The 23,275-nt window shown below is 27.5% G+C and overlaps 1 protein-coding gene across 23 annotated transcripts; it reads left to right on the top strand.

The window, feature by feature from the left end:
• Positions 1 to 158: 158 nt before the first annotated feature.
• On the top strand, positions 159 to 17,201 carry LOC147817080 (pre-mRNA 3' end processing protein WDR33-like). Of its 23 annotated transcripts, none has more exons than XR_015430208.1 (7): positions 165 to 460; positions 2,189 to 3,767; positions 3,841 to 3,945; positions 8,923 to 9,005; positions 10,402 to 10,461; positions 13,041 to 13,099; positions 15,988 to 17,201. XR_015430208.1 is itself a non-coding variant. In XM_087154493.1 (5 exons), exons 2-4 carry the CDS (start codon positions 3,738 to 3,740, stop codon positions 8,989 to 8,991), a joined length of 204 nt encoding a protein of 67 aa, XP_087010619.1. In that variant the 5' UTR covers positions 164 to 460; positions 2,189 to 3,737; the 3' UTR covers positions 8,992 to 9,005; positions 15,988 to 17,201. The 23 variants fall into 23 exon arrangements, 5 of the variants coding, with proteins under 5 accessions (XP_087010619.1, XP_087010632.1, XP_087010630.1 ...); XR_015430213.1 differs by lacking the exons at positions 165 to 460; positions 13,041 to 13,099 and adding exons at positions 5,865 to 5,953; positions 6,732 to 6,833 and having other exon boundaries at positions 2,821 to 3,767; XR_015430222.1 differs by lacking the exons at positions 3,841 to 3,945; positions 13,041 to 13,099; positions 15,988 to 17,201 and adding exons at positions 5,865 to 5,953; positions 7,819 to 8,071 and having other exon boundaries at positions 159 to 460; positions 10,402 to 11,011.
• Positions 17,202 to 23,275: the final 6,074 nt, after the last annotated feature.

The raw sequence follows: 23,275 nt of genomic DNA, 5'->3' as shown, positions 1-23,275 counted from the left end.
TTATATTTTAAAGCTTTTGAAGCGAATTCTTAAATGACCCTTTTATTCACAAGTGTTTCCATTATTTTGATAATCACCTGTATATAAATACATATATATATAAATAAGCTCCCTTATATTGAGCTGAAGTTTGGTTTTATTTAGAACACTTGTGGGGAAGAAATATTTTCAGCTTGTAGCTTACTTATATGCGAAGGCTGTTTTATTCTTTTGAAATTCAAATATTATAGAGAGTCAGATAAAAACACGAGAAAAAGTGCTTTGTATGGGAGTAAACAAATACTTGTGTACGAAAAGCTAATTTTACAGTTCCTTCTTTTTTATAAGCTACTACGAAGTTTTTTTAATGGTTTTAGTCCCCTAGAAAGTAGTATTTAGACCAGCTTCTCGGGACAGATTCCGCAGAAAAGTTGCTCCTATCGTTATGAGCTCACGCTTGATTTGAAAAGATTTCTAATATGCAAGTGCAAATTTTTTTTTAATAATATAATACATTCGAGTTGAACTGTAAGAAATTGTATTGGCAGTTACAGTAGTAACTCTATTTAATGTATAAAAATATAGTTTTTATTTAGTATATAATGTTGTTATTATAGCATTCCTCTTTCTAAACTGAAAGATGTTCTTTTAAATTCTTATTATAATTATAAAAATATACATAATTGCAATTTTGAATTTTAGGAAATTCTAATTAATAATTATCTTCACAATGTAAAACATTTAGTTTGTTCGAATTGATAGAATACATCAAATTTTTTTGTCACTTCTAGCTAACTTATTTTTGCACTTTTAATATTAAATATGTTTTTAGAATTATTTTTGATTTAATACATTTAATTTTCGAAATTATACAATTCCGTTAAGGAATATTTACTCTGAGGAATTAATCTTACTTTATGATATATTACAAGGCTTCATTTTCCACCCTCTGTTATAGAATCAATAAATCTCTTGATCATTTTATAATGACTAATATAATCAAAGAAAGAGTTCTTTGTCAGAAACTAGTTATTTTATCACGATCATGTAAAGTCTTTGAAAATTATTTTACATTTTGTCAATGTATATCATGCTTAAAAATATTTTTTGAGTGCTTTAAAAGTACTTAAAAGGTGAAATTTTTTTGTTGAAAAATTTGGCTATGCGCCTTGTAGTAGTGATACTTGTACTTAAATTGAAACTTGTTGAATGATAAAAACTTGTTGAATTAATTTTTTCAATGTTTTAGACAAATTTCTTTATTTACTCTTTTTTTTTCTTTTGATATACATAAGAAAAATTGCAAATCTTAATTTCTGCACTTAATTTTACAATTCAATTTCAATGAAATCATTAAAAATGGAATGCAGATTAGTTTCATATGTTAACTTTTACAATCTGAATGACATTTTTTAACAATCTAGAAATTAAAAAACAAAACAAAAAAAAACCACCCGATTTTGCAAAAATTTCCCGGTAATTCTTTGGCAAGCCCTGTTAATTATAACAATTATATCAATGCTTACATTATACATAATAATGTTTTTGACATAAAATTGTTTTTTAATATTTTTTGATTTTTTTTTGGGAAGGTATATTCGATGATAAACAATCATACTATTTTTAAAGTCCTTAATTTTTTCAAAGAGAAAGTCCTCAAAAGTGCTTAAATTTTGCTTTGTTTAAAGAGTGGGAACCCTGTATTAATTTTAGTTTTTTAGATAAAGTATTAAAAAAGAAGAATATCTGTAATTTTATCACGATCATGTAAAGTCTTTGAAAATTATTTTCATAACCCTACATAACCCCTGTTGACTTCTACGATAAAAGGAATGATTTTAAATTTAATATAAATAAACTAATTACATGGAATTCTAATGTGTCTAAAAAAATTTATTTAAATATCATTTTCAATCAAATAGATGGAATTAAAGGGATTTTTAGCATTGTTTATTTATCCAAAAAACAAATGGACAAACTCCTTCAAAAATTTGATTAAAAACAATTGATATTCTAATAATGAAATTAAGTTCTATAAAAAATCATTGAGTAATTGTGTGTTATAATTATTAATAAGTTTATTTACAATTTTTTTTTTGTTATTTAAAATTTACATTTTTACCATTTGTAAATCTGTTGCTATAAATCTTTTAATATTCAATTAAGGATTTTTTAAACTAATGTTATTTTTTTCTTCATTGTTGCTTAGGTACATGATGTCCACGAATGGCTGCAATTGATTACCTTTTCTAGTCATTTATGGGTGGTGCAATCGAATTACAGGACCCAGTTCATGACATGAAAAAGCAGTCCACATCATCATGGAGCCACCATTAAGAGTGCCTTCTTGACAATTTGTGTCCTTGACTTGCAAGGCTCTGTTAAAACAAAAGGGAAACTTGTTTTTTTTTTGGGGGGGGGGATGAATGTCAAGGGTTGCTGGTAGAAACATTAAATTTGTTTATATGCCAGAAAGAACAAAAACTCAGAATGAAATATTTAAAGTTATGGATGAGATAAAAATATTTTTGATGAAAGTTATTATGAACTAATTAATGGGAAATATAGACAGGTACCTAATTATGTGACTCGGTGATCCAATATTTATATAGTATATATATAACCTTAAAATTGGAATAAGATAATGATGACTTATATTTACTGGCATATATGCACTGGTTCTTAAAGTAAAAATATTTTTTGAAGAAAATTTGTAATTTTTAAGATATTTAATCTCAAATTTATGCCAGTATAAGTTATATTAAATTAGAAGTCTGTTATAATTTAATATGGCCTAATATATAGTTCTGTTAATATATAGTTTATATATTATATATATATATATAATACTATATAGTTTATATATAGTTATAGTTTAATATGGCCTAATATATATAGGCCTGTTCCATTTTCTTGTTACTTCTATATTCAGATGGTTGTTGGTTTTGCACAATCTGACCTACAGTTTTCTTTTCTTTTTTTTTAGATAAAATATTTTCTAAATTTTGCAGAATTTATTTGCTAGGATTTTCTTTTTCTTAATACTTATTATTACCAGATCACACACATAAGATTTGCCATGAGCAATAAATCAGGAAAAGATATAAAGAATCTTGAATTAGATCCTGAAAATTAAAAAAGACGCAAATGTCTGTCTGCTAGTTAGTTATCCAGAGTTGTTAACTTTGTGTTTCTAAAAAAATTCTTTTTTATTACAACCCTGTAACTGAGTTTTTACAACTTATATCTTTGTTAAATATTTCAGGGAAATTTACTTAATTTTTGATAGATTACTGTCAAAGATTTCATTTTAAAATAAACTTAATTTGCATTGATTCTTCAATTTTCAAATTTATCTCATTTAATCTCTTGAAATCTTTATTTAATTTGTGTGAAATTTTTCTTCCTTCTAAATAATGTTTCTTCCTTCTAAATAATGTTGTACCTAATTTTTGATGACCTTCTAAATAATGTTTATAAAACACGCAATTTAGGTATACACAGAGCTGTTGATATGGAATAAAATTCTCATTTTGCAATGTTTATAAATTTTTCTTTTAAAAGATATTTGGAAAGGAAAAATTTCTTTATTAAAATAAATAACATTGTTATTTAAACAAAAACAAAAGGAAACCTTCAATTTTTTTAAAAAATGCTTACATCTATTTTTTTTTTTTTTTTTTTTTAGATGAATACTTTATTATGTATATCTTTTTAAGTCTCGAGTATGGCAGATAGACTACAGAGATTGAAGAGTAATGCAACCTGATGCGGCATATTGTACAGAGGTATTTATTCCTTCAAACTATCGTTTATAACATTTTTTATATTTTTTGTTGCTGAATTATTTCTACTTCTCAGATGACACCACCACTGAGTATGCCTGACAACCCCATAAATGCAGTCACCACAAAATTTGTGCGTACATCAACTAACAAAATGAGATGTCCTATATTTTGTGTGGCAGTAAGTTATTTGCAATAAACTTTTGATATTGTAAGCATAGTTTTAAGGAGGAAATATGTAATTTTATCAGGAATGCTACTCTACATTTCTGTTCTCACAGATTTTAATTTAGAGTATGAAATTTCAGAAATCAAAATTGAGTACAAAATATCAGGTTACAGAAAAGTCTGTGTGTTTTCTACTTTTTAAATTACATATTGTCTAAAAACATTTTCTCACTATGTGAAATTAAAGTTTATATTTCTGATTTATTTGATTTTTTTTAGTTTTATTTGATTTTTGTGACAAGTTTCTTCAGTTAATTTTGTTTTAAGAAGTTTCTTTATTTAAATCTTTTAAAACATTTCTTTATTTGATTCTTTTAAAAAGTTTCTTTTTGTGATTTTCGTATAACTTTCTTCTGCATTTATTACAGAGATCACTCAATGTACGTAGTTTTAATGTATGTTCGAGGAGGGTTATCTCCTTCTAACATATATTCTAAACGTTTAAATTATAAAAAATGAATAATGAAAACTTTTTCATATTTCCCCCTAATTCCCGTTCAATTTTTCATTAATCAAGTAATGTATATATAACTTTGGCGGGGGTTTTGACCCCCAAAACTACGCCACTGATATCACTCAAAGAAAAATTAGTCAGACTAAATTTATTGTGAATGATAATTTATATGTAAATTTAGTTGTTATTCATCTTTCATTATGCATATTTTGAACTAATGATTTCATACATTCATCAGTCTTAATACACTCATCATGATAATACATTTATCAGTCTTAACTAATTTTTCTGACTAAATGTTTGAATGAGAGAAGCAAATTGCAAATATTTTGTCATTTTCATGGAAACTTGCATGATGATTATAGTAATTGATTAGAAATGAATGTAACTAATAACAGATTATAATTAAATGTTTATCAACTATTTGTAATCAAGTAATAAAATATTATCACAATTTCTCATTACAGGCAGTAATCATTGCTTATAATCATAACAAAAAGTGGTTACAGATAATCACAATTACAAGTAATCAAAATCTATAATTGCAAGTAATCAGCATTTCCTGTTATCATAATTTGAGTTTAGGAGAAATCATAACTCTCAGTAATTATAAACTTATTATAACCAATTATCTTTAATACAAGTAATTATAAAATACAATAATTTCAGTAATGCAATCCTAATTACACGTAGGTTTAATTACATTTTAATCAGGATTGTTGGTAATTGATTACTTTTCTACACAATGCATATATTGCATATTAAAATGAATGCTATTGTTAGGTATATTAAATGGATACTTTTAAGGATATATGTGCAAACATAGTTATGTAAATACATTGTACACACTAATACCTATGCATGTTATTGTATGTACATAAATGGGCAATTCTATGGTGACTGGTGTTACATTTTGATATGTTTTCTTATTTTTGAAATTTTTTCATTGATAAATTACATTGGAAGGACATTGAGTAATGTGTCTTATTTTAAAATGCTCCTCCATCCATATGCATTAATGGGATGGTTTTTTATGATTTAATCTAGAGAAAGCTTTAAACTAACAGGAAGCATTTAAAAAAAATAATGAAATGACCTATAGAAAATGGCAAATAAAAAGAAAAGCCCTTGTGACTGATGTTACAAATACAAAATATATTAAAATTTATCTAAAGTGTTTTTTAATCAATATTATAAAATATTTAAAAACTGCAATTTTTGATTTTGTATCTAAAACAGTTGATAGAAAAAAATAAATTTGTTAATGGAGGGAGGCTATTCTAAGTATACAATATGTAAATACATAGAGATACCTTGCACGGCATAGGTAAATGTACATTGTGTGTGTAGGTATATTGTGAAATCACTTACTTTATAATTAATTACGCGCTTGTAATAAAGAATATCCTAAATTTTAGTGGACACCTGAAGGTAGAAGACTGGTGCATCTAGTGGTGAATTTACTTTATGAAATGGATTAACTTTTAATTTTGAAGCTATTTTACAGGTAAAATAATAGTTGTTTTCTAATTTTTTGTGATATCTCTCTCTTATCCATTTCTTATGAATTAAAATTTAGTTTATCATAAAATTTATATTCACGTATGTTGCTTTTTATTCCTACATGAAATCAATGTTCATTATTGATATTTCACTTTTTTATTAATATTTTCAACTCCCTCTTTCTCTTTGTCAGAAATTGTCACACTTCACTACCATTCTTTGTCACACTTCACTACCATTCTTTGTCATACTACTACACAATCACCTCGTATATTACTTAAAGATAAACTGTTAAGTCAAGGGAACCCAAGTTAAAGCTCTCTGTTAAAGAATAACATTTATGCATTTTATAAAATATTTAATAATTTTTATCTAAATGCAGGACTAAAAAGCAAAATTTTTTCATGGAGTACTTGCATACCTTTTTTTTTTATAAAATGAATAATTTTTTAAATTAAAAATTAAATAAAAAGAATAAAATTATAAATTAAAAACAATTTAAGACAATTTTACAATGCTCCATAGTTTTTTTAATTTTTTTTAAAATTTTTACAGTATCTTTATGAGCTGTATTTGTATAAACCAGTGATACAAAACTTTTAAGGGGAAATTGTTTGTGCATTGCTCAGGGAAACACGCAATTTATAAGTGCGTAAAAGAGAAGATAAACTGTATATTATTTTTAAACTTTTAATTCCTACTTCACAATTAGTGTATATTGTGATCATTTGTAATATTAATTAATTTTTTTATAAATTCTAAAATATGTAAATTTTTTACAGTGCCTTTGATGACCACTTATATTAATTGAGGTTCTCATTAATTGAAGAATTGAAACAATTCCAAACATTTAATCATTCAGTACTTAAGAGCAGTTAATTTAGGTAACTTTATGTGTTTCTGTTCAACGGTTTGAATGTCACTCTGATTGGGACTATTTAGAGAAATATTAGCTTCCTGAAAGGAATTATTTGAATCAAGTTCTTTGTTTAAATTCTTAATGATGTTCTAAATTTTGTTCTAGTTATTTTTTTCTTTTTACTCTTCTATACATTTAAATTCTCTTCAGTGGCATCGATTTTGATTAAGCCCTCAACCTGAGTAATTCTTCGAGATCTTCCACACTTATGACCGGTTTTAGAATGTCACTTTCGATTTTTGCAATTATCTTTGTCACCGAAGCTCTAGCGATGATTTGTCTACTACTGAGAATATTTTACATCTGCACTGTGGGCTGTGAGAGCCTGGTGTGTAATTCGTAATCATCAGCTACCCCTGGGATTCGAACCCGATCCACCTCATGAAGATTCGAGCGTTCTATCTCCTGAGCCTCCGTGGCTGTTTAAAATAATTTTATTTTTTTAAAAATTATACCTTTTATTTATTTTTCTTTATAACTTTGAATGGTCTTATATCAGGTGGGCATGATTCAGATAATCTAATATCCATATTCATTGATGAATGATTTTGTGAGAGAAAATAATAAATGTTTCTAATGTGTTAATATGTCAACTATACTGAAGATTTGTTTTCATTTTTGAATTGTTTCGAACTAATTTTATTTCAGTTGTTAACTTCTCACTGCCTAAACTTATAATTTAAATTTAAGCAGTACTGTGCTTTTCTTCGAAATTAAACCGCAATATATTATTCAATTTTTAAAGTGTTTCAAATAATTTAACAGTCCAAACAACTTAAATTTGTGTAATTAAGATTACTGCTATAGTTGATATTATTATGGAACTCAATATTATGAATTTAATACAATATACTGTTTAATGTTTTAATAAAATTGATATTATTATATCATTTTATATTACCCCCGTTATAAATCAATATTCTTAAATTTCTCCTGTTGTCCAAATATAGTTGATTCTTGTTGTTGTCGGCCATTGAGACAGAGCTGGTGCAATTGTTCTTGTTTTCCATCTTTGGCCAATAATTCTGCCACATCTGCTTATAGGGCAAACCCATTCATTTGTTTACAGAATTTTGACCTGAACCACAGAATCTCTAATTCAGTACCCCAGGGGTATTGATTTGTTATGGAGAACTTTGTGACCTGACAGGTTTAACATGCACCAGTCATCATTTACTACACTCGCTGGCTGGACTCACAAATGTGAGAATTTAAATGTTTTATTCTGAAAACCTTAGTTATTTATAGAGTTATAAAAATTTGTACTTTATATTTGCCATTTACACCACAGTCATAAAATATTTCATTTCCATATAGTTAAGGTAAAACAGTAGATTAAATATGTGGGAGCATTTTGCAAGATATTCTCCATTTCAGGCTTCTTTTTTACCCTCTGAAATCAAGCTGAAAAATCTATCGATCATTTTATAATGGCTCATATAATCAAGAAAAGAGTTCTTTATCAGAAACTAGTTATTTTATCATGATCATGTAAAGTCTTTGAAAATTATTTGCATTTTGTTAATGTATATAGTGCTTAAGAAAAATTTTTGATTTCTTAAAAAGCATTTAAAAGGTGTTTGCTTTTTGTTGAAATATTTGATGAAACTTATGTCTTGTGAGTAGCATAATTTGTTTGTATGACATCTTTAAAATCAACTTTTTTTAGTTTCCACTGAAGGAAGCAATATGAGTTATAAAATGTGCCCCATCGTCGTAACATTTTTTTTATTTAAAAATTCTCTAATTAAAAATGGATTGTTATGTGTTTCAATTTTACTTAATTTTTATTCAATAGTCTGATAATACATTTTTGAAGCGACAGATTTAAAATATTTTACTTGAACAAATAAAAATGTGTTTCTTCTAGCTTGAAATAAAATTGTATTTGCATATGCATATGTTTATAAAATTTCAGTATGCTCCAATTTCCTATTTTTCTGGCTTGATTTGCAACAAGAAGAGGAAATCCCTAGCTACTATAAAATTTCCTTTCTATGAATTTATATATTTTATTCTATATGCATTTTAAATGTTTTATATTATTATTTTAGATAATTTGGATGTTCTGTCACTTTTTTGTTGTTTACAAAAACTTTGATTACACATGGTTCAGAACCTGAGGATACTTTATTAGGTATGAATGTTAATTCTTTTTATTTGTTATTTTATTTGAACTGATTAAATTAATGATACTTTAATAGTAAATTCATTAAACCAGTGCTAAAATTAACTAGGTGTTATGTTACAAAGTGCAGAATATATTGTTTCATCCAATTAATTTTTGGATCCCATGTAAATTTTGTAATGGAATGTCGAAAAATCCATCAGGAATTTATTAAATATATATGCACATAAATTTTTTAATATTAGGTTATTTGGGGTTAATATTTTTAACTGTTTAATCTGTTCAAAATGAAAATGTTGGTGTTCATGTTTTTGTTTTACTTGTGTAAAAACATATTTTTACAGAACTTATATTATCATGTTTTATATTAGCTTAAATAAATGAGGCTAATCTGAAGTAATTTGTAACTGATTTTTGGCACCCAAAAAATTGAGAAGCCAGTCCTAAATATATGCTTGATTCTTTGTTTCGGTTGCTAAATATATTTTTTCTTTTATTTTATCTTAACCTTCCGAAGGTTTTATTAATAATAAAAAAGAGTAGACGTTAGGAAAATACCCACTAATCTATGAAGTGATATTTATTCTGTAAAAATTATTTACTACATTTAAAAAAAATATTTTATAATATTTTAAAAGTTAAATTATAATAGTATTGTAATTATCAAAAACTACAATTTTTGCGATCAAAACAATTGTAATGAAAAATATTTTTAAATATGATTTTAAAGGCAGGCTAGATTGAATTTACTTCTTTTTTCCTTACTGCATTTTTTAAGGTTTTAAGAATACATTTAATGCAGGGTAATATGAGCAAAAAATCTTAACTTTTAATTTCATTTTGGATTTGTTTTGTATGGGCCAGAAAAAATCCTTTTTTTTTTCTTATTAAGAACAATTCCGTTTTTATTTTATCTGCTTATGAATAAAAAGTATTTAATGTTTTGAGTATTTTTTTAAACTAAATCCTATCAGAATTATACAAGTTAAGCATTGCACAAAAATAAACTTTTTCTTGTTCAAACATTAGCTTATTTAATGTTTATTTATTTATTTTTCTTGCCATGTATTATAAATATGTTTGTAACAGGTATAAATAATTGGATCATTTCTTAACAATGAACACAAAATCTTTTTTATCATTCTGGAAATTGCGCAGTTTTTGCATTATGTTTCATATTACCCTCATTATTCTTTGATTTCATTTTAAATATCCTATTCTATTTAAATTGGACCTACTTTTTTATGAAAAATCTTTTATTTTATTTCTTATTAACAGAAAATTAATGAACCCAATTAGTTCTCATTCAAAGTTTTTGGTACTTCATTAGATGTTTTATTTTGAAATTTAAACAAACTAAAATTAAATTTTTGCAATTGATATTTAGTATAAATTTATATTGCAGATGAATGTAGCCTTCTCCCGAACCAAGTGCCGATAATTGAATTATGAACACAAGCTTTAGGTGTGTATTTTGCACTTGCATTTGTGAACAATAACAGTGTAATTATTTATCACTTTTCTTTTTTTTTTATGATTTCATTTGAAATTTAAAATCTAGTCATTATCGTAAATAACAGGAGTAATCTGCTTACGCATTATAATGCGTCAATTGTGGCCAAGGTTGTAGAGGAGATGTGAATATTAAGTAATCATGATGCATTACTTAGACATGTAATTCTCAAATGCAGAAAAATGAAGGAAATGAGCGTGCTAGTAGATTTATGTCGACAGAATTACAAACAGATTTTAAATCTATATGCAGTTTTAAATATATATATACCCGTCAATGACGATTTCTCAATTTTAGCCTCTTTTCAGCTTGGTTCTATTTAATCTTCTATATTAATAATGTTAAAAATCATGGTATTTAGAGGGTCCTCTAATATTATTGCCTTGAAATACCATGTTTCAACAACTTACCAAGTCATCTTTCAACAAAAAAGAATAAGTATTTTAGAATTGTTGGAAAATTCTTTGTGTATTCTCTCTTTATTAAAAAATCATAAAAACTCTTTTGAGTGTTCATTATGTTTTGTTTTGCTGCATGAAAACTTGAAATTACTAAGATACTTAGAAAAGTGCTCAGGAATTGTGATGAAATAAAAAAAATTATCATTAAAAAATTAATTGTTAAGCTTGTTGGAAAAAATACCATTGTTCGCAGACTGCAGGGATACCACTACAGAGTCAAAATTTGACATGTTAAAAGGTTTCCACGTGTTTGTTTATAATCTTAACAAGGAGATTTTTTTTAAAATTTCAATTTGTTCACGAATTTTTCAATTTTGAAAGCTTTTTGTGTGAATTTTTTCTACCTTTTTTTTATTTTCATTGCTTTTGCATTGCATTTTGCTTTTTCTGCTCAAAAAGTATTAGACTTAGAAACTTGAAATCAAGAAAGCATGTAGAAATGTGTACAAGGAAAAAAAGTATGATTCTATTGTTATTTCGAGAATTTACTACAATTTCAGCAACTGTTAAACTTGTAGTAAAAAAAAGATAACTGCTGAAATGCAACTACAGATTTTAAATTTAACCCAAGTTTAAATTCTAAGAAAATATTTCTACTTTTACAAGCATCGTGTGCATATTCATAATGATATTAAATATTTTTTTTTGTAAATAAATAATTGATCAATTTATGATTCATAATCAATTAATTATTCTTAACATTAATTAATAGATTATTAAGTAATAAAAATTAATTTCTGGCAATTTTTGAAATAAAATATTATAAATTTAAGAATTGTTTAAGTTTACTTAATGTGTAACACATTAAAATTGATACATAACTAAATTGTGTTATTTAAAGTATGTCAAATGAAATTATTAAAAATGTGAGTGATTTTGTTTCCATTATTCATCTGAGATGAATATTCTATGTTGAGCAGTATAGGCTAAATACCAAATATTTGTATGTAGCATCTCTAATTTAGTAGCAGCCATTGTTGAGCAGAATCTTGTATCTATTTGCAATTTAAAAACTTCTTAAAAAGGCTTTTAGCAATTTTTTCAATAACAAGACCCTATTTGCACAAATTCTCAAAAGTAGGACTTTGGTTGAAAGAGTATGACTTACCGCTAGTTTTATATTCACAAATTATGTGTAGTTTTTCTCACAATTTTACAAAAACAGGACCTTTTACAATATGTCTGGACAGACCCCTGATAACCTTTCTCTATTTGAATTGATATAAATTTTGTAAATGAGTAAAATTACTTTTTATTTATCTGTTCTGATTGAGTCACACATACTGTGTTCTTGTGGCTAAACTTTTTTTTTTAAAAGTCCAAAGGATTATTTCATGTAATATAACTCATGATTGTAAAGGGTGCGCCATTTGTTATTCTCATAGACTGCACCAAAAATTCTTCTAAGTATCCCTCTCTCTCAAAAAAGAAGTATAAGCGCCCAGACCTAGTTCATGCTATTAAGGCTAATCATTTAATGACTGGAACACCTTTTTAGATCTGTTTACCAAAACTCTGCAAAAAAGTAACCATTTTTAAACCGGAAGGTACAAGAAAAAAGGGTCGTCCACCAACTGGGTGGCTGGACGCAGTTGAGAAGGACCTAAAGATAATAGGAGTAACTAACTGGAAGGCTATGGCACAGAATAGATCAAGATGGCAAAAACTTATTGGGACTCCCTTGGCCTGTCATAGGCTGTAGTGCACAGAAAGAAAAAAGGTTTATTTTACAAATTCAAGTGATCATCCGTTTCGTTATGTTAGCAAATGTTCTTTCTTGAAGCTAAAATGATTGTTTATTTAGAAACCAAAATGTTCCATGTGTTTATGCAAAATATTGACATTTAAGAGGGAAGTAAACAATGGTGAACGAGAATCGTTTGGGGGGATTGGTGAGCAAAGCGAGCAGGGGTCCAAGCCTTCCAGTAAGATGAGAGTAAACAAACAAAAATAACAAAATGTAATTAAATTTGTTTGCATTTTCATGGGAATTTCAATTATAATGGCAATTTTTATATCTCCGATATAATGATATCTTCTAATTTATGATGTTTTTGACCAATTTGACAGCGTCATCATATCAAGGTCCTACTGTATGTATAAAATATTTTTCTGAATAAATTATAGAGGTAAGTTATAATAAATCTGAGTATCGAATTACATCATTGCTTTGTTGCCAGTGTCTTGATTATTCAAGTTCTAAATTTCTTTGTTTTTTCCATCATTAGTGAGAATAATTATGAATGTGCATATTAATAGATGAATAAAAAGTTTGAGATTTCGCATTCGAAATAGGGAACCCACTTCTAGTGTAAGGAAATTTGGATGTAATGTTTCCTAAGGATCAATATTTTCTAAAGTCTATGGAAATCTACTGGGAAATAATAATACTATATTATTTGTTTTCTTATCATGATGCTTTAATATATGTTAATTTTAGGTGTTGCTAGCCTTACCCTGTTCATCATGGTGTGTAGCGTTTTTAAAAAGTGTTTAAAGGTGCCTATTTTCGATTTTCGTTATTTAAAAGCCTTTTAAGGTTCTTTTTCCATAGGGTGTTTTAAAAAGTACTTAATTTTCCCTTTTGGAAAAGGAGATTTTTTTCTTTACCCTGTCGGTTTTTTCCTCGTATTATGCAAAACGTGGTTTTCTTATACCTACTTTTCACATTGTTCTGTACAACGTTTTCACAATTCATTCAACCACAACCCATTTTAACAATTAACCACAATCCAACTGTCAGTTTGAAGAAATACTTGTGAGTCCGTATGAGCGTCTACTGAGCTGAGTTCAGTGAGATTATTGCGTTCAGTATCATATTCCAATATATCATCTTTTCCAAACTGACAGGTAATATTTAAAAGAAAAATTAAATAAATGTAAAGAAATTTTAATGATAAGTAAAATTTTATATTTTTAAAAATATATATATATGTTACAATTTTTGCTTAATTATACATACTTTTACATAAAATTTTCTTTAAAATGGACTAATATTTTCAAATATAATAATGTGCATAATATTTCTATTCAGGAATATATCTCAATATGATAGATTGAAAAGTAACAAAATTCATGCCAATTTAGTTTCAGAATTGCCTATCAACATAAGTACCTGAACATTGTAATTTTTTCAACAAAACTTTTAAAAAGTTTTAATAAATACAAAATGTATCACCTTTCTATAGATCCTAGAAATTTTACTTTTTTGTCTAATCTATTAAGATTTAATAGACAAATTGAAATTGTAAAAATTTGATTTGTTGAAGTGTGGAACTATCCACAAATAATTCTACCAAGTGATTAAAGTATCTTATACATTCTAACTACTTTTTTATTTCAGAATTTTTAGGACTTTTAATATTATAAAGAAGAAAACTTGAATTCAATAACCACAGAATTTTTAAAATTGAGGAATTGAATTCAAATTTATATTTTTGGAAATGACATTTAGTTGCATTTAAAATTAGTAATACTTCAATCAAAAATATTGAAATCTTATTAAAAAAAATAATTAATTTACAATTTTAAACTAAATTTTAAATTTTTTTAATGGGCTCATATTATGAAATTATTTCATTTGGGAGTTAAATAATTAATCTAATTTTGAAATTAATAAAAGAAAAAAATATTTTATTTAACATATGCTTCTTTTAAATTGCATTTTTTATTAAATTTTAATCTGTGATTTGGAAATCGTGTCTTTGAAGTTTTTTATGCTACTATGCAAAAAGCTTTTTTTTTTTTTTTCATAACTATTGTGGCAGGGTTCCCACTAAAATTTCAGAAATAAAATCCCCATACTTAGTCAGAAATATTTTTCAAATTTCCAGAATATATTTTTTTAATATGAGGCAAGATCTCATCAAATATATAATTTTTTATACAATAAATTACAAATTACTTTTTGATCAAAAATATATCACATATTATTTTTGTAAAAAATGACATTTCAGTAGATGGTTTACCATGTAGATCTTAAAATACACAAGTATATAAATTATAGATAGAAGCAATATTTTAAGCACAAAATCTGAAAAAAATTAAGTAGCATGGTAACAAAGTAACATAGTTCATCAATAAATCTATTATTAAAGAAAAAAGTAATCTTACATCTGATTAAAAGCCAAACTTAATTTATGCAGAAAGATTAAAAATATAGTATTAGAACTGAAAATATTGTTAGATTGAAGAAAAAATTTAAAACAAATTTTTGAACAAAAAGTAGTTTTTACAAATTAATGATATAATTTTAGTTTTAATCCAAAAAAGTTTAACCATGTTGCAGTAAAGCTTTTACAACCTATTAACTTTGTGAAGCTTATTCAACTCATTGGCTAATTATCATTATTTTCAAGAATCATTCCAGGTGTTGGCCAAAACTTGAAAAAACTTTACACAGACCTGAGAAATAATCAATTTTAAAATTGATGATAACAATTAGTAACCAATGAGGCTCCAATGTCTAACATATATTTTTATTATTCTGTGTAAAAATTTTGCTATTATTAAATTTTGTTAAAAATATTAATTTGTGAAAAATATTTTTGTTAAACAATTTCCTGTTTCAAATTAGTTAAAAATGCTTAGTTTTTAAAAATTAAGCTTGCTTTTTAAGCTTTTTGTTATTTTCTAATCATAAATTGGCTGCTTGATGGCAGACTAAATAATTTTAATATATTACTTCATAAAAAAAAAATTTCTTTCCATTTTCTGTCCAAAATAATGCTTCTGTCTGAAATTCATCTAATTGTCTACACTAAAAATCCACATGTTAAGCTTATTTGAATTTTATTTTTTACAAAATTTGATATATTGCAAATTTTCTATCAAGAAATAAGTTTTATTGCCAATTGAACAAAAATATATTTTATTTCTGACAAAATATTGCCTTTTATAACAAAAGTGTAGTTCGGAATTTAATTTAAATTTTAATGAAAATTGTGGAAAAGTCAGGAGATTTTATTACTAAGTTTGAGTGGAAAATTACCATAATTCTTATTATATTCATTTTTAGCTTGTGCAGATGCCAATAGACTAGATGCCATTCCAAACCAGTAAATTAAACTTTCTTCTTTAACACTTAATTTTATGACTGATGAAACAAGGAAAATACGTTCATCATGTTAAATATTTTCAAAATGATAAGTAGTTTTTCATTGCATTCCTGCCAACATTGGAGAAATAAAATAACAGTGATTTTACAAATTGTCCCAATTTTGGGTTTACAACTACTCGTGTTCAGCTCTGTCGCCTTGTAATTTTGAAGCTAATCCAGAAGACAAGGGAACTCCTGGATCAAGTATTGGGAGAAATTTGCTTCAAGGAGAGCTTCTTGGTGGAACCAACCTGCATTTAATTTAATGTGGAGGAAAACCACGAAAACCTCCCACGGTTAGACAGATGACAAGGGGACATAATTATACAATATTAAATAATTATACAATGATAACTCGTTATGTATATAATTTTACAACATACAAAAATTAGGGTTGTATACTGAGAGCAATTAAAATAATTATTTTAATAATTGTTCTCACCCAGTACATTATCTTACAAGTGATGTATTATATCCTAAGCTTACAATATCAGTCTTGTGAAATTGAGGAATGGTTCCTTCAATGGTGTGAACTTTACTGTTTTACCGTAAAAACACAGGTTGAGAATTGTACTCAAACTGTAAAGGTAAAGAGTTCATGTACAAGGTTAGTACCCAAATCCTAAAACAAAAAATAAGCACCTTTTAAGAACTTTTTAAGTACTCAAAAAATATTTTCAAGCACTATATACATTAACAAAATGCAAAATAATTTTTATGGACTTTACTTGATCATGATAAAATAACCAGTTTTTGAAAAAGAACTCTTTGATAAAGAGAATTTTCGGTTCGATATCAGGGGATGGAAAATGAAGTCTGAATTTGAGAATATCTTGAAAAATGGAGCAGAGTTTTATAATTTTTTTAAAGGAAGGCTGCAAGACGTTCCGAATTCGTAAAATACTTTTTATATTGAAGTTTTAGCAAGCTAAACTCCATTAAAAAATATGTTCACCATCCTGTAAATATATGAGTTCATTGTTTTATCTGTAAATTTTTTAATTTGATCTGTAGTGTTGACATTTAATGTTAAAAACATATATATTTTTGAATACTTTGTTTTAATTATACTTGCGTTTTTTGTATTAATGGACATGTAAATATTTTTTTAATAAAATTGTTTTTTGAAAATAGTTAAGCTTATTTTTCGATTTGTTGCATACAAAACTTCCATAGAATTACTGAATTGAAATTAATAAAAATGAAATTGGTAATGCTTAATACTCTGAGCCAGGGGTCCTCAACCTTTTTGTACCTAAGAGCAAATACCAAAATATCGATCGAATGGCGGGCACCATTTATTTTTTTAAGATTAATTTGTAGTTGTTAGATATAGGTAATAATACACACTACATGTAATGCGCAAAAGATTTAATTTTAAAAATTAATTTAATTTATGAATAATTAATATTGTGTAAAATAAATGATCACTAAATAACTTGCAAAGCAATATATAAAAATTACTTATAAAATATATAAAATACAGTCAATGTGATCTTTGGCATTGCATTTCACTGACCAGCACTTCAGAATCGGGAGAATATGACGAAATTCCTGCTTGCAAGCAATCGGCAAGGTGTTCATCTGTAAGTCATGATCCATATTTTGATTTTATGATATTCATTGTCAAAAGTAATGATTCGCACAAGTATATGTGGAACTAAAAAACGACTTTTTTTTATATGCTGCTCTTTTTAAGAATGGAAATTTATTTCTGTATTCCAGAATTTCCCGTTTTTCAGATTCAGATATAATAGTTTTGAGGCTAATGTGATTCTGGAGATCCAAAATTTCTATCTCCTTACTTGAAGAAATTCTGAAATGTATGTTGCTATTTCGGTTACGTTTATTTGGATTTACAAAAAAAGGTGCCTATAAGCTCCTTATGATATTGAATTGTTGAATTCGCTTTTCAAATTGATCTTGAAGTAATTGGAGGTTGATGAGAAATGTTGATCAGTCAATTTCATTGTTGTTTATAATTTTTTTCATGTTTGAAAAATTCACAAGAGCCCCGACTTAGCCTAATTGGGACCCCCTTTGCTTTATTACTTCAGTAAAGAAGAACCGAACTTTATGGAGATATTTAAATTTTTCTCCTCACTATAGGTAACAAACTACTATACTACTTTTTTTTTTACAAAAAAAGTAGCACTCTACACTTCAAACTACGAATAAATGTGGTGACTACAGTAGTTTCACAACTTGTAGTGCTCTAATTCCGACCACTGAGTTCAAAGAATTTAAACTATGATTGCAACCTATTAAGAAAGTTCATATATTAATTGCACTTTGCATTCAGGAGCAGTGTTAGAACCTGTTTTGCTACTAAAAATTTAACGAGTGCAAGTAATTATAACTTAAAGTCACGAATATGATTTTAATTTGTGTCTGGTATTGAAAAGCCGATCTATGTTTGGGTTTACGTCTATCTATGCTCTATTCCTAGTTTTTTTTTAATTTCGAACTCAGCCTAGAAGACAAAGAAAGTTCTAGATAGAGAATTGGGATAAACTAGAAAATTTTTTTGATAGAATTTTATATGGAGAGGAAAACCATGAGAATCTCTAACGGAGCCTTAATGGCAAAGGAATTCTAACCTTTGATCATTTGATTTAATTATAATTGTAAATGATAATGATATTCGTTTTATTTATAATTATTTATTCTGGTCGTATCTTATACTAACCAGAAATCCGGTTGGCCTATACTCGTGCAAATCCAGAAGCCCCTTTAAAGACGAAAAAAAAATATCCATTTTTGGGTTATTTATTAAGACTAAAAAAATCAGAACTTTTTTTTACTCCGTCTACTATATGGAATTAGCAATTAATATTCCAAAATATTAAGTGAAGAGACCGGGATAGCCTGTTTGGTAGGGCACTGGGCCCATGTCCAAGAGGTCGTGGGTTCGATCCCTGCCGGCCGAAGACTCCCCGTGTAGTAAATGGTGACTGATTTAGTAAACATGGTGACTGATTTAGTAAATGGTGACTGGTGCACACTAAATCTGCCGAGTCACAAACTCCTCCATGTCCCCATAACAAATCATATCTCTGGGGGTACTGATCCAGGGGTTTCCTTGTCTTCGGGATTGGGTTCAAAATTACAAGACTACGGAGCTGAACATTAGTAGTCGTAAACCCAAAAATTGGGTCGGCTGTTCAACGACGGTTATAATATAAAATAAAATATTAAGTTAATACTTTTCAAAGAAGGACAAAATTACAGTATTCATGAAAAGAAACTATTATAAGTTTTGTTATTTGCACTTTTATTATATAAACAAAGTAATCGTTTCTTTCTTTGAGGTGTGAGGTATTAAAAAGAGCAGAACGGTAAAGGAAAGAACATGATAAAAAGTAAAAAAAAAGAAATAATAATAACAATTTGCCTCCAAAGACGTGTGATATAAATTGAACGAGGAATTGAGTATAGTAAATTCAAAAATGTTGTGATTCATTTTAAGAACTTTTAATACGAACTCATAAACGTAAACGTATTTTTTCCACTCGATATTTTTTTTTTAGACTATCAGACTTTGTTTATCATCGAAAGCAAACCACAAACCACTTTGAGAACCTCGTTTTCATTTTAAAGATTGAAAATTAGCAAAATATAAAATGCTTTATTTTAATTAAGTAATTTAAAAACAATTCTTACACTTATCAATGAAGCTCGTTAAATTTAAGATAATTTGAGAAGAAAATACTTCTTAATAATTATTTATTATTTTCTATTATTATGGCAAAATTTAAATTACAAAATAAATTATTTTAAATGGCAAAATTAGAATAAAATCTACGGAGTAGTTCATAAGAAATCAAATTTTAAGCATACGGTTTTTTTAAATTGAATAACTCAGAAACCGTTTAACCGATTTCGTTCAAATTTTGTCTCATTTAAAGTTACATGCTTTAAAAAGATGTAAAAATTTACACATCATACAATTTTAAAAAAATTGACAATTATTGAACAAAATAATAAAAAAGAATTTATTTATTTATTTATTTTTTTTTGTGGAAAATATCAAATTTTATAATTGTGTGAAAAAATGTTTTGGCTTGCTTGATAAGTCCGCGAAATACGGAAAAAGAAAAATTAATATTAAGGGACCCAAACGTAAGTCTAAATTATTGGAACCCTATTTTCCACAATTATGGCTACTTTGGTGGTCAAAAATCTATATCCGTTAACAAAAAAAAAAAGTTTCATTAATTAGAAGAAAGTGCGTTTTTTTTTTTTGTTGTCTGATTTCGTGACTTAATAGTTAACACTAATTCATTAACATATTAAGTTCCGATTCAAAGCCCTATTAATTTAAACTAAGAATTAATACTTAAAGTATGTATAAATCAACTCTTAATTTATAATTTAAAGAGTAAAAATTTCCACAGTGTGTGTATAATATTGTTTTTAGAGAGATGGCCCCAGAGAAAAGTTATAATCCGTTGACCACAAAATCGTCGATTCGTTTCTGATTTAGTGTAGCTTATTTATCAGATTAGCAATCAATTTAATCTGACACAACTCGTAGGCAATCATTAAAAATAAGCAATTTTAAAGTACGTTTATTTTTTTTATAAATAACTTAGTGAAATCAGTGTTTTTCAAATATTCATTCTAAATTTGAATTTTTGGATAATTCAAATTTTTTTTTACCATCTCCTCTGAATTCGAAGAACTTTCGAGTGTATGTGGGTATTAAAGAAATGACATTATACTTTAAAAGTGAGGAATATCATTACTATTCTCATTACTTTTATTATTTTTTTAAGCAAGCACTTTAAAAAAAACTGTGATTTAAATATCATTATTTTTAAGCGCAGTGTCGAAGAAAGTTACATGTTTTTTATTAGAGTTATAAAATCGTTTTAAAATTGTGTCATAGAAATAAAATTAAAAGAAAAATTTTGCTTGAGAATGAAAACGATATTTTAAAAGACACAGTTGACAGACACAGTAAAATTTGATGAGTAAGTTAAGCATCTGCTAGCAAAAGAGGCATATCGTATTGAAAGAAATGAAGACCCCGTTTTGAAATGGAACAAAACTAGATGCTTAAATAAAAATAGTCGCACAGATGAGAATGTGGTTTGTAAAATGTATTTCAGTTGCTCCGCAAATAATGATTTAAATTTGATTTAAAATAATTTCGATCACCGTGATATATAAATTCTTTTTTGCATTAAGCTTCTATCACCTCGTCGTTGTTTTTCTTTCTTTTTTTTAAGTGTGATTCACTCCACAATTTCAATTTATAGTGTGATAAATATTTAAAACTATCACATTTTTAGTCAACCTAAATAAAGTGGTTATTAAAATCCATTTGATTTATTATTATTTGTTAACAGGAACTGGTTTACAGGAGGGTATTCGAGGTGCGTTCTCAAAACCCCTACTCGAGCTTGTAAGAAAAGTTTTGTTCGAGAATTAAAAATGAGAATTGAGTTTTTTAAAAAAGAATATTTTTCTCTTTAAGTTTAATCGGTGTATGATTATGTTATTAAGCGTTAAAGTTAACTTTCAAGCTATTTACATTATATTGTCAACGTTATTTTAAAATGATAAATATATTTAACGTGAGTTGCAAAAAATTGTGTTAGATACGAGATAGATCGTTATGATTCATAAAATTATTATCTCCAATAAATTGAATACTAAGTGCTTTTTGAAGAAAATAATGAATTTTACGAATGATATTTCAGAATGCAATCGACACTTTGATCGACGTCATTCTCACCAACATCTTTAACTGTGTCAAATAAATTTAATAAATTTTTTTTCCGTCATAGTTAAGCTAAATTCGAATTTCTGTGTGATGCACTTTTAAATAAAGCTTCAGGTTGTAGTTACAATTTGTAGTACTTTAAAAATTAACTGTTGGCTATAATTTTATTTTATTTTGTAACCGTCGTTGAACAGCCGAACCAAATTTGGGTTTATGACTACTAATGTTTAACTCCGTAGCCTTGTTATTTTGAACCAACCCAATCCAGAAGACAAGGGAACTCCTGGATCAAGTATCAGGAGAAATTTGCCTTCGTGGAGGACTTTTTGATGAAACTAACCAGCATTTGCGTTATATGGAGAGGAAAGCCACAAAAACCTACCACGGTAAGCCTGTGGGCAAAGAGACTCTAATCCATGATCCATCTACAACTGAGGTTATTTTACATCAGCGGTGCACAGGAAACTATTTAATTTTTTTATTTTATAACCGTCGTTGAAAGCCGACCCTACTAATGTTCATCTCCGTAGCCTTGTAATTTTAAACACAATCCCAAAGACAAGGGAACTGCTAGATCGAGTATTGGCTTGAATTTCGCCTTCGTGAAGGGATTTTTGATGGAATTAACACGCGTTTGCTTTACATGGAGAGGAAGACCTCTAAAACCTCTCACGGTTAGCCCTCTAACCCATGATCTGTCTACCACTGAGGATATTTCGCATCAGTACTGTGGTCGGTGCAAGCCATCTCGGAGTTCGAACCCGGTTCTCCTCATTGGAAGGCGAACGCTCGATCCCCTGAGCCATCGGGGCTGAACAAGAAACTATTTTATTTAATATAACCGTCATTGAACAGACGACCCAATTTAGGGTTTACGACTACTAATGTTCAACTCCGTGGAATTGTAATTTTAAACCCATTCAGCAGACAAGAGAACTCCTGGATCGAGTATTGGGAGAAATTTTGTCTTCGTAGAGGACTTTTTGATGGAGCTCACTCGAATTTGCGTCACACGGAGAGGAAGACCTCGTGAACCTCCCACGATTAGCCTGACGGCAAGGGGACTCTAACCCATGATCCGTCGACCACTGAAGATATTTCATGTCAGCACTGTGGTCGGTGCAAGCCGGATGCGGAATTCGTATCGACTGGGATTAACGTTTTGCGGCATTTTCAGAAAATAAGCAAAGACAGCGGTTGCTTTAGATAGGCTAAACTTGACCTAACAGTGACGAGTAACTGCTGAAAACTCATCAGCTATGAAAATAGTATATTATTCGCAAAAAAGGCATCATTTCATATGACCCTACGAAAAACAGCCAAATGTAAACCTAAGAAACCAATGCCTAAAACCGAAACTGAGAGCAGGATACTTTAAATGTAGGTTACGCAGTCATATTTCCATCATCAAGGAAGATTGGTTTGAACTATTTTGAAAAGCGCCTTTAACCGTTCCCTCTGCGGATCCAGAGAGAA

This window comes from Parasteatoda tepidariorum, chromosome 1 (assembly GCF_982258835.1).
Source record: "Parasteatoda tepidariorum strain Cologne lab strain chromosome 1, Ptep-v5.0, whole genome shotgun sequence".
In the NCBI taxonomy this organism is placed as follows: domain Eukaryota; kingdom Metazoa; phylum Arthropoda; class Arachnida; order Araneae; family Theridiidae; genus Parasteatoda; species Parasteatoda tepidariorum.
The sequence above is the reverse complement of the archived record's forward strand: the minus strand, read 5'-3'. Positions and strand labels throughout refer to the sequence as shown.

Bases quoted from the DNA above. Each gene is read 5' to 3' on its own strand.
- LOC147817080 (XM_087154493.1), top strand. From the start codon at position 3,738: ATGCAACCTGATGCGGCATATTGTACAGAG. The intron at 3,768-3,840 runs GTATTTATTCCT...TCTACTTCTCAG, and splicing joins ATGCGGCATATTGTACAGAG to ATGACACCACCACTGAGTAT. The intron at 3,946-8,922 runs GTAAGTTATTTG...TTATTATTTTAG, and splicing joins GTCCTATATTTTGTGTGGCA to ATAATTTGGATGTTCTGTCA.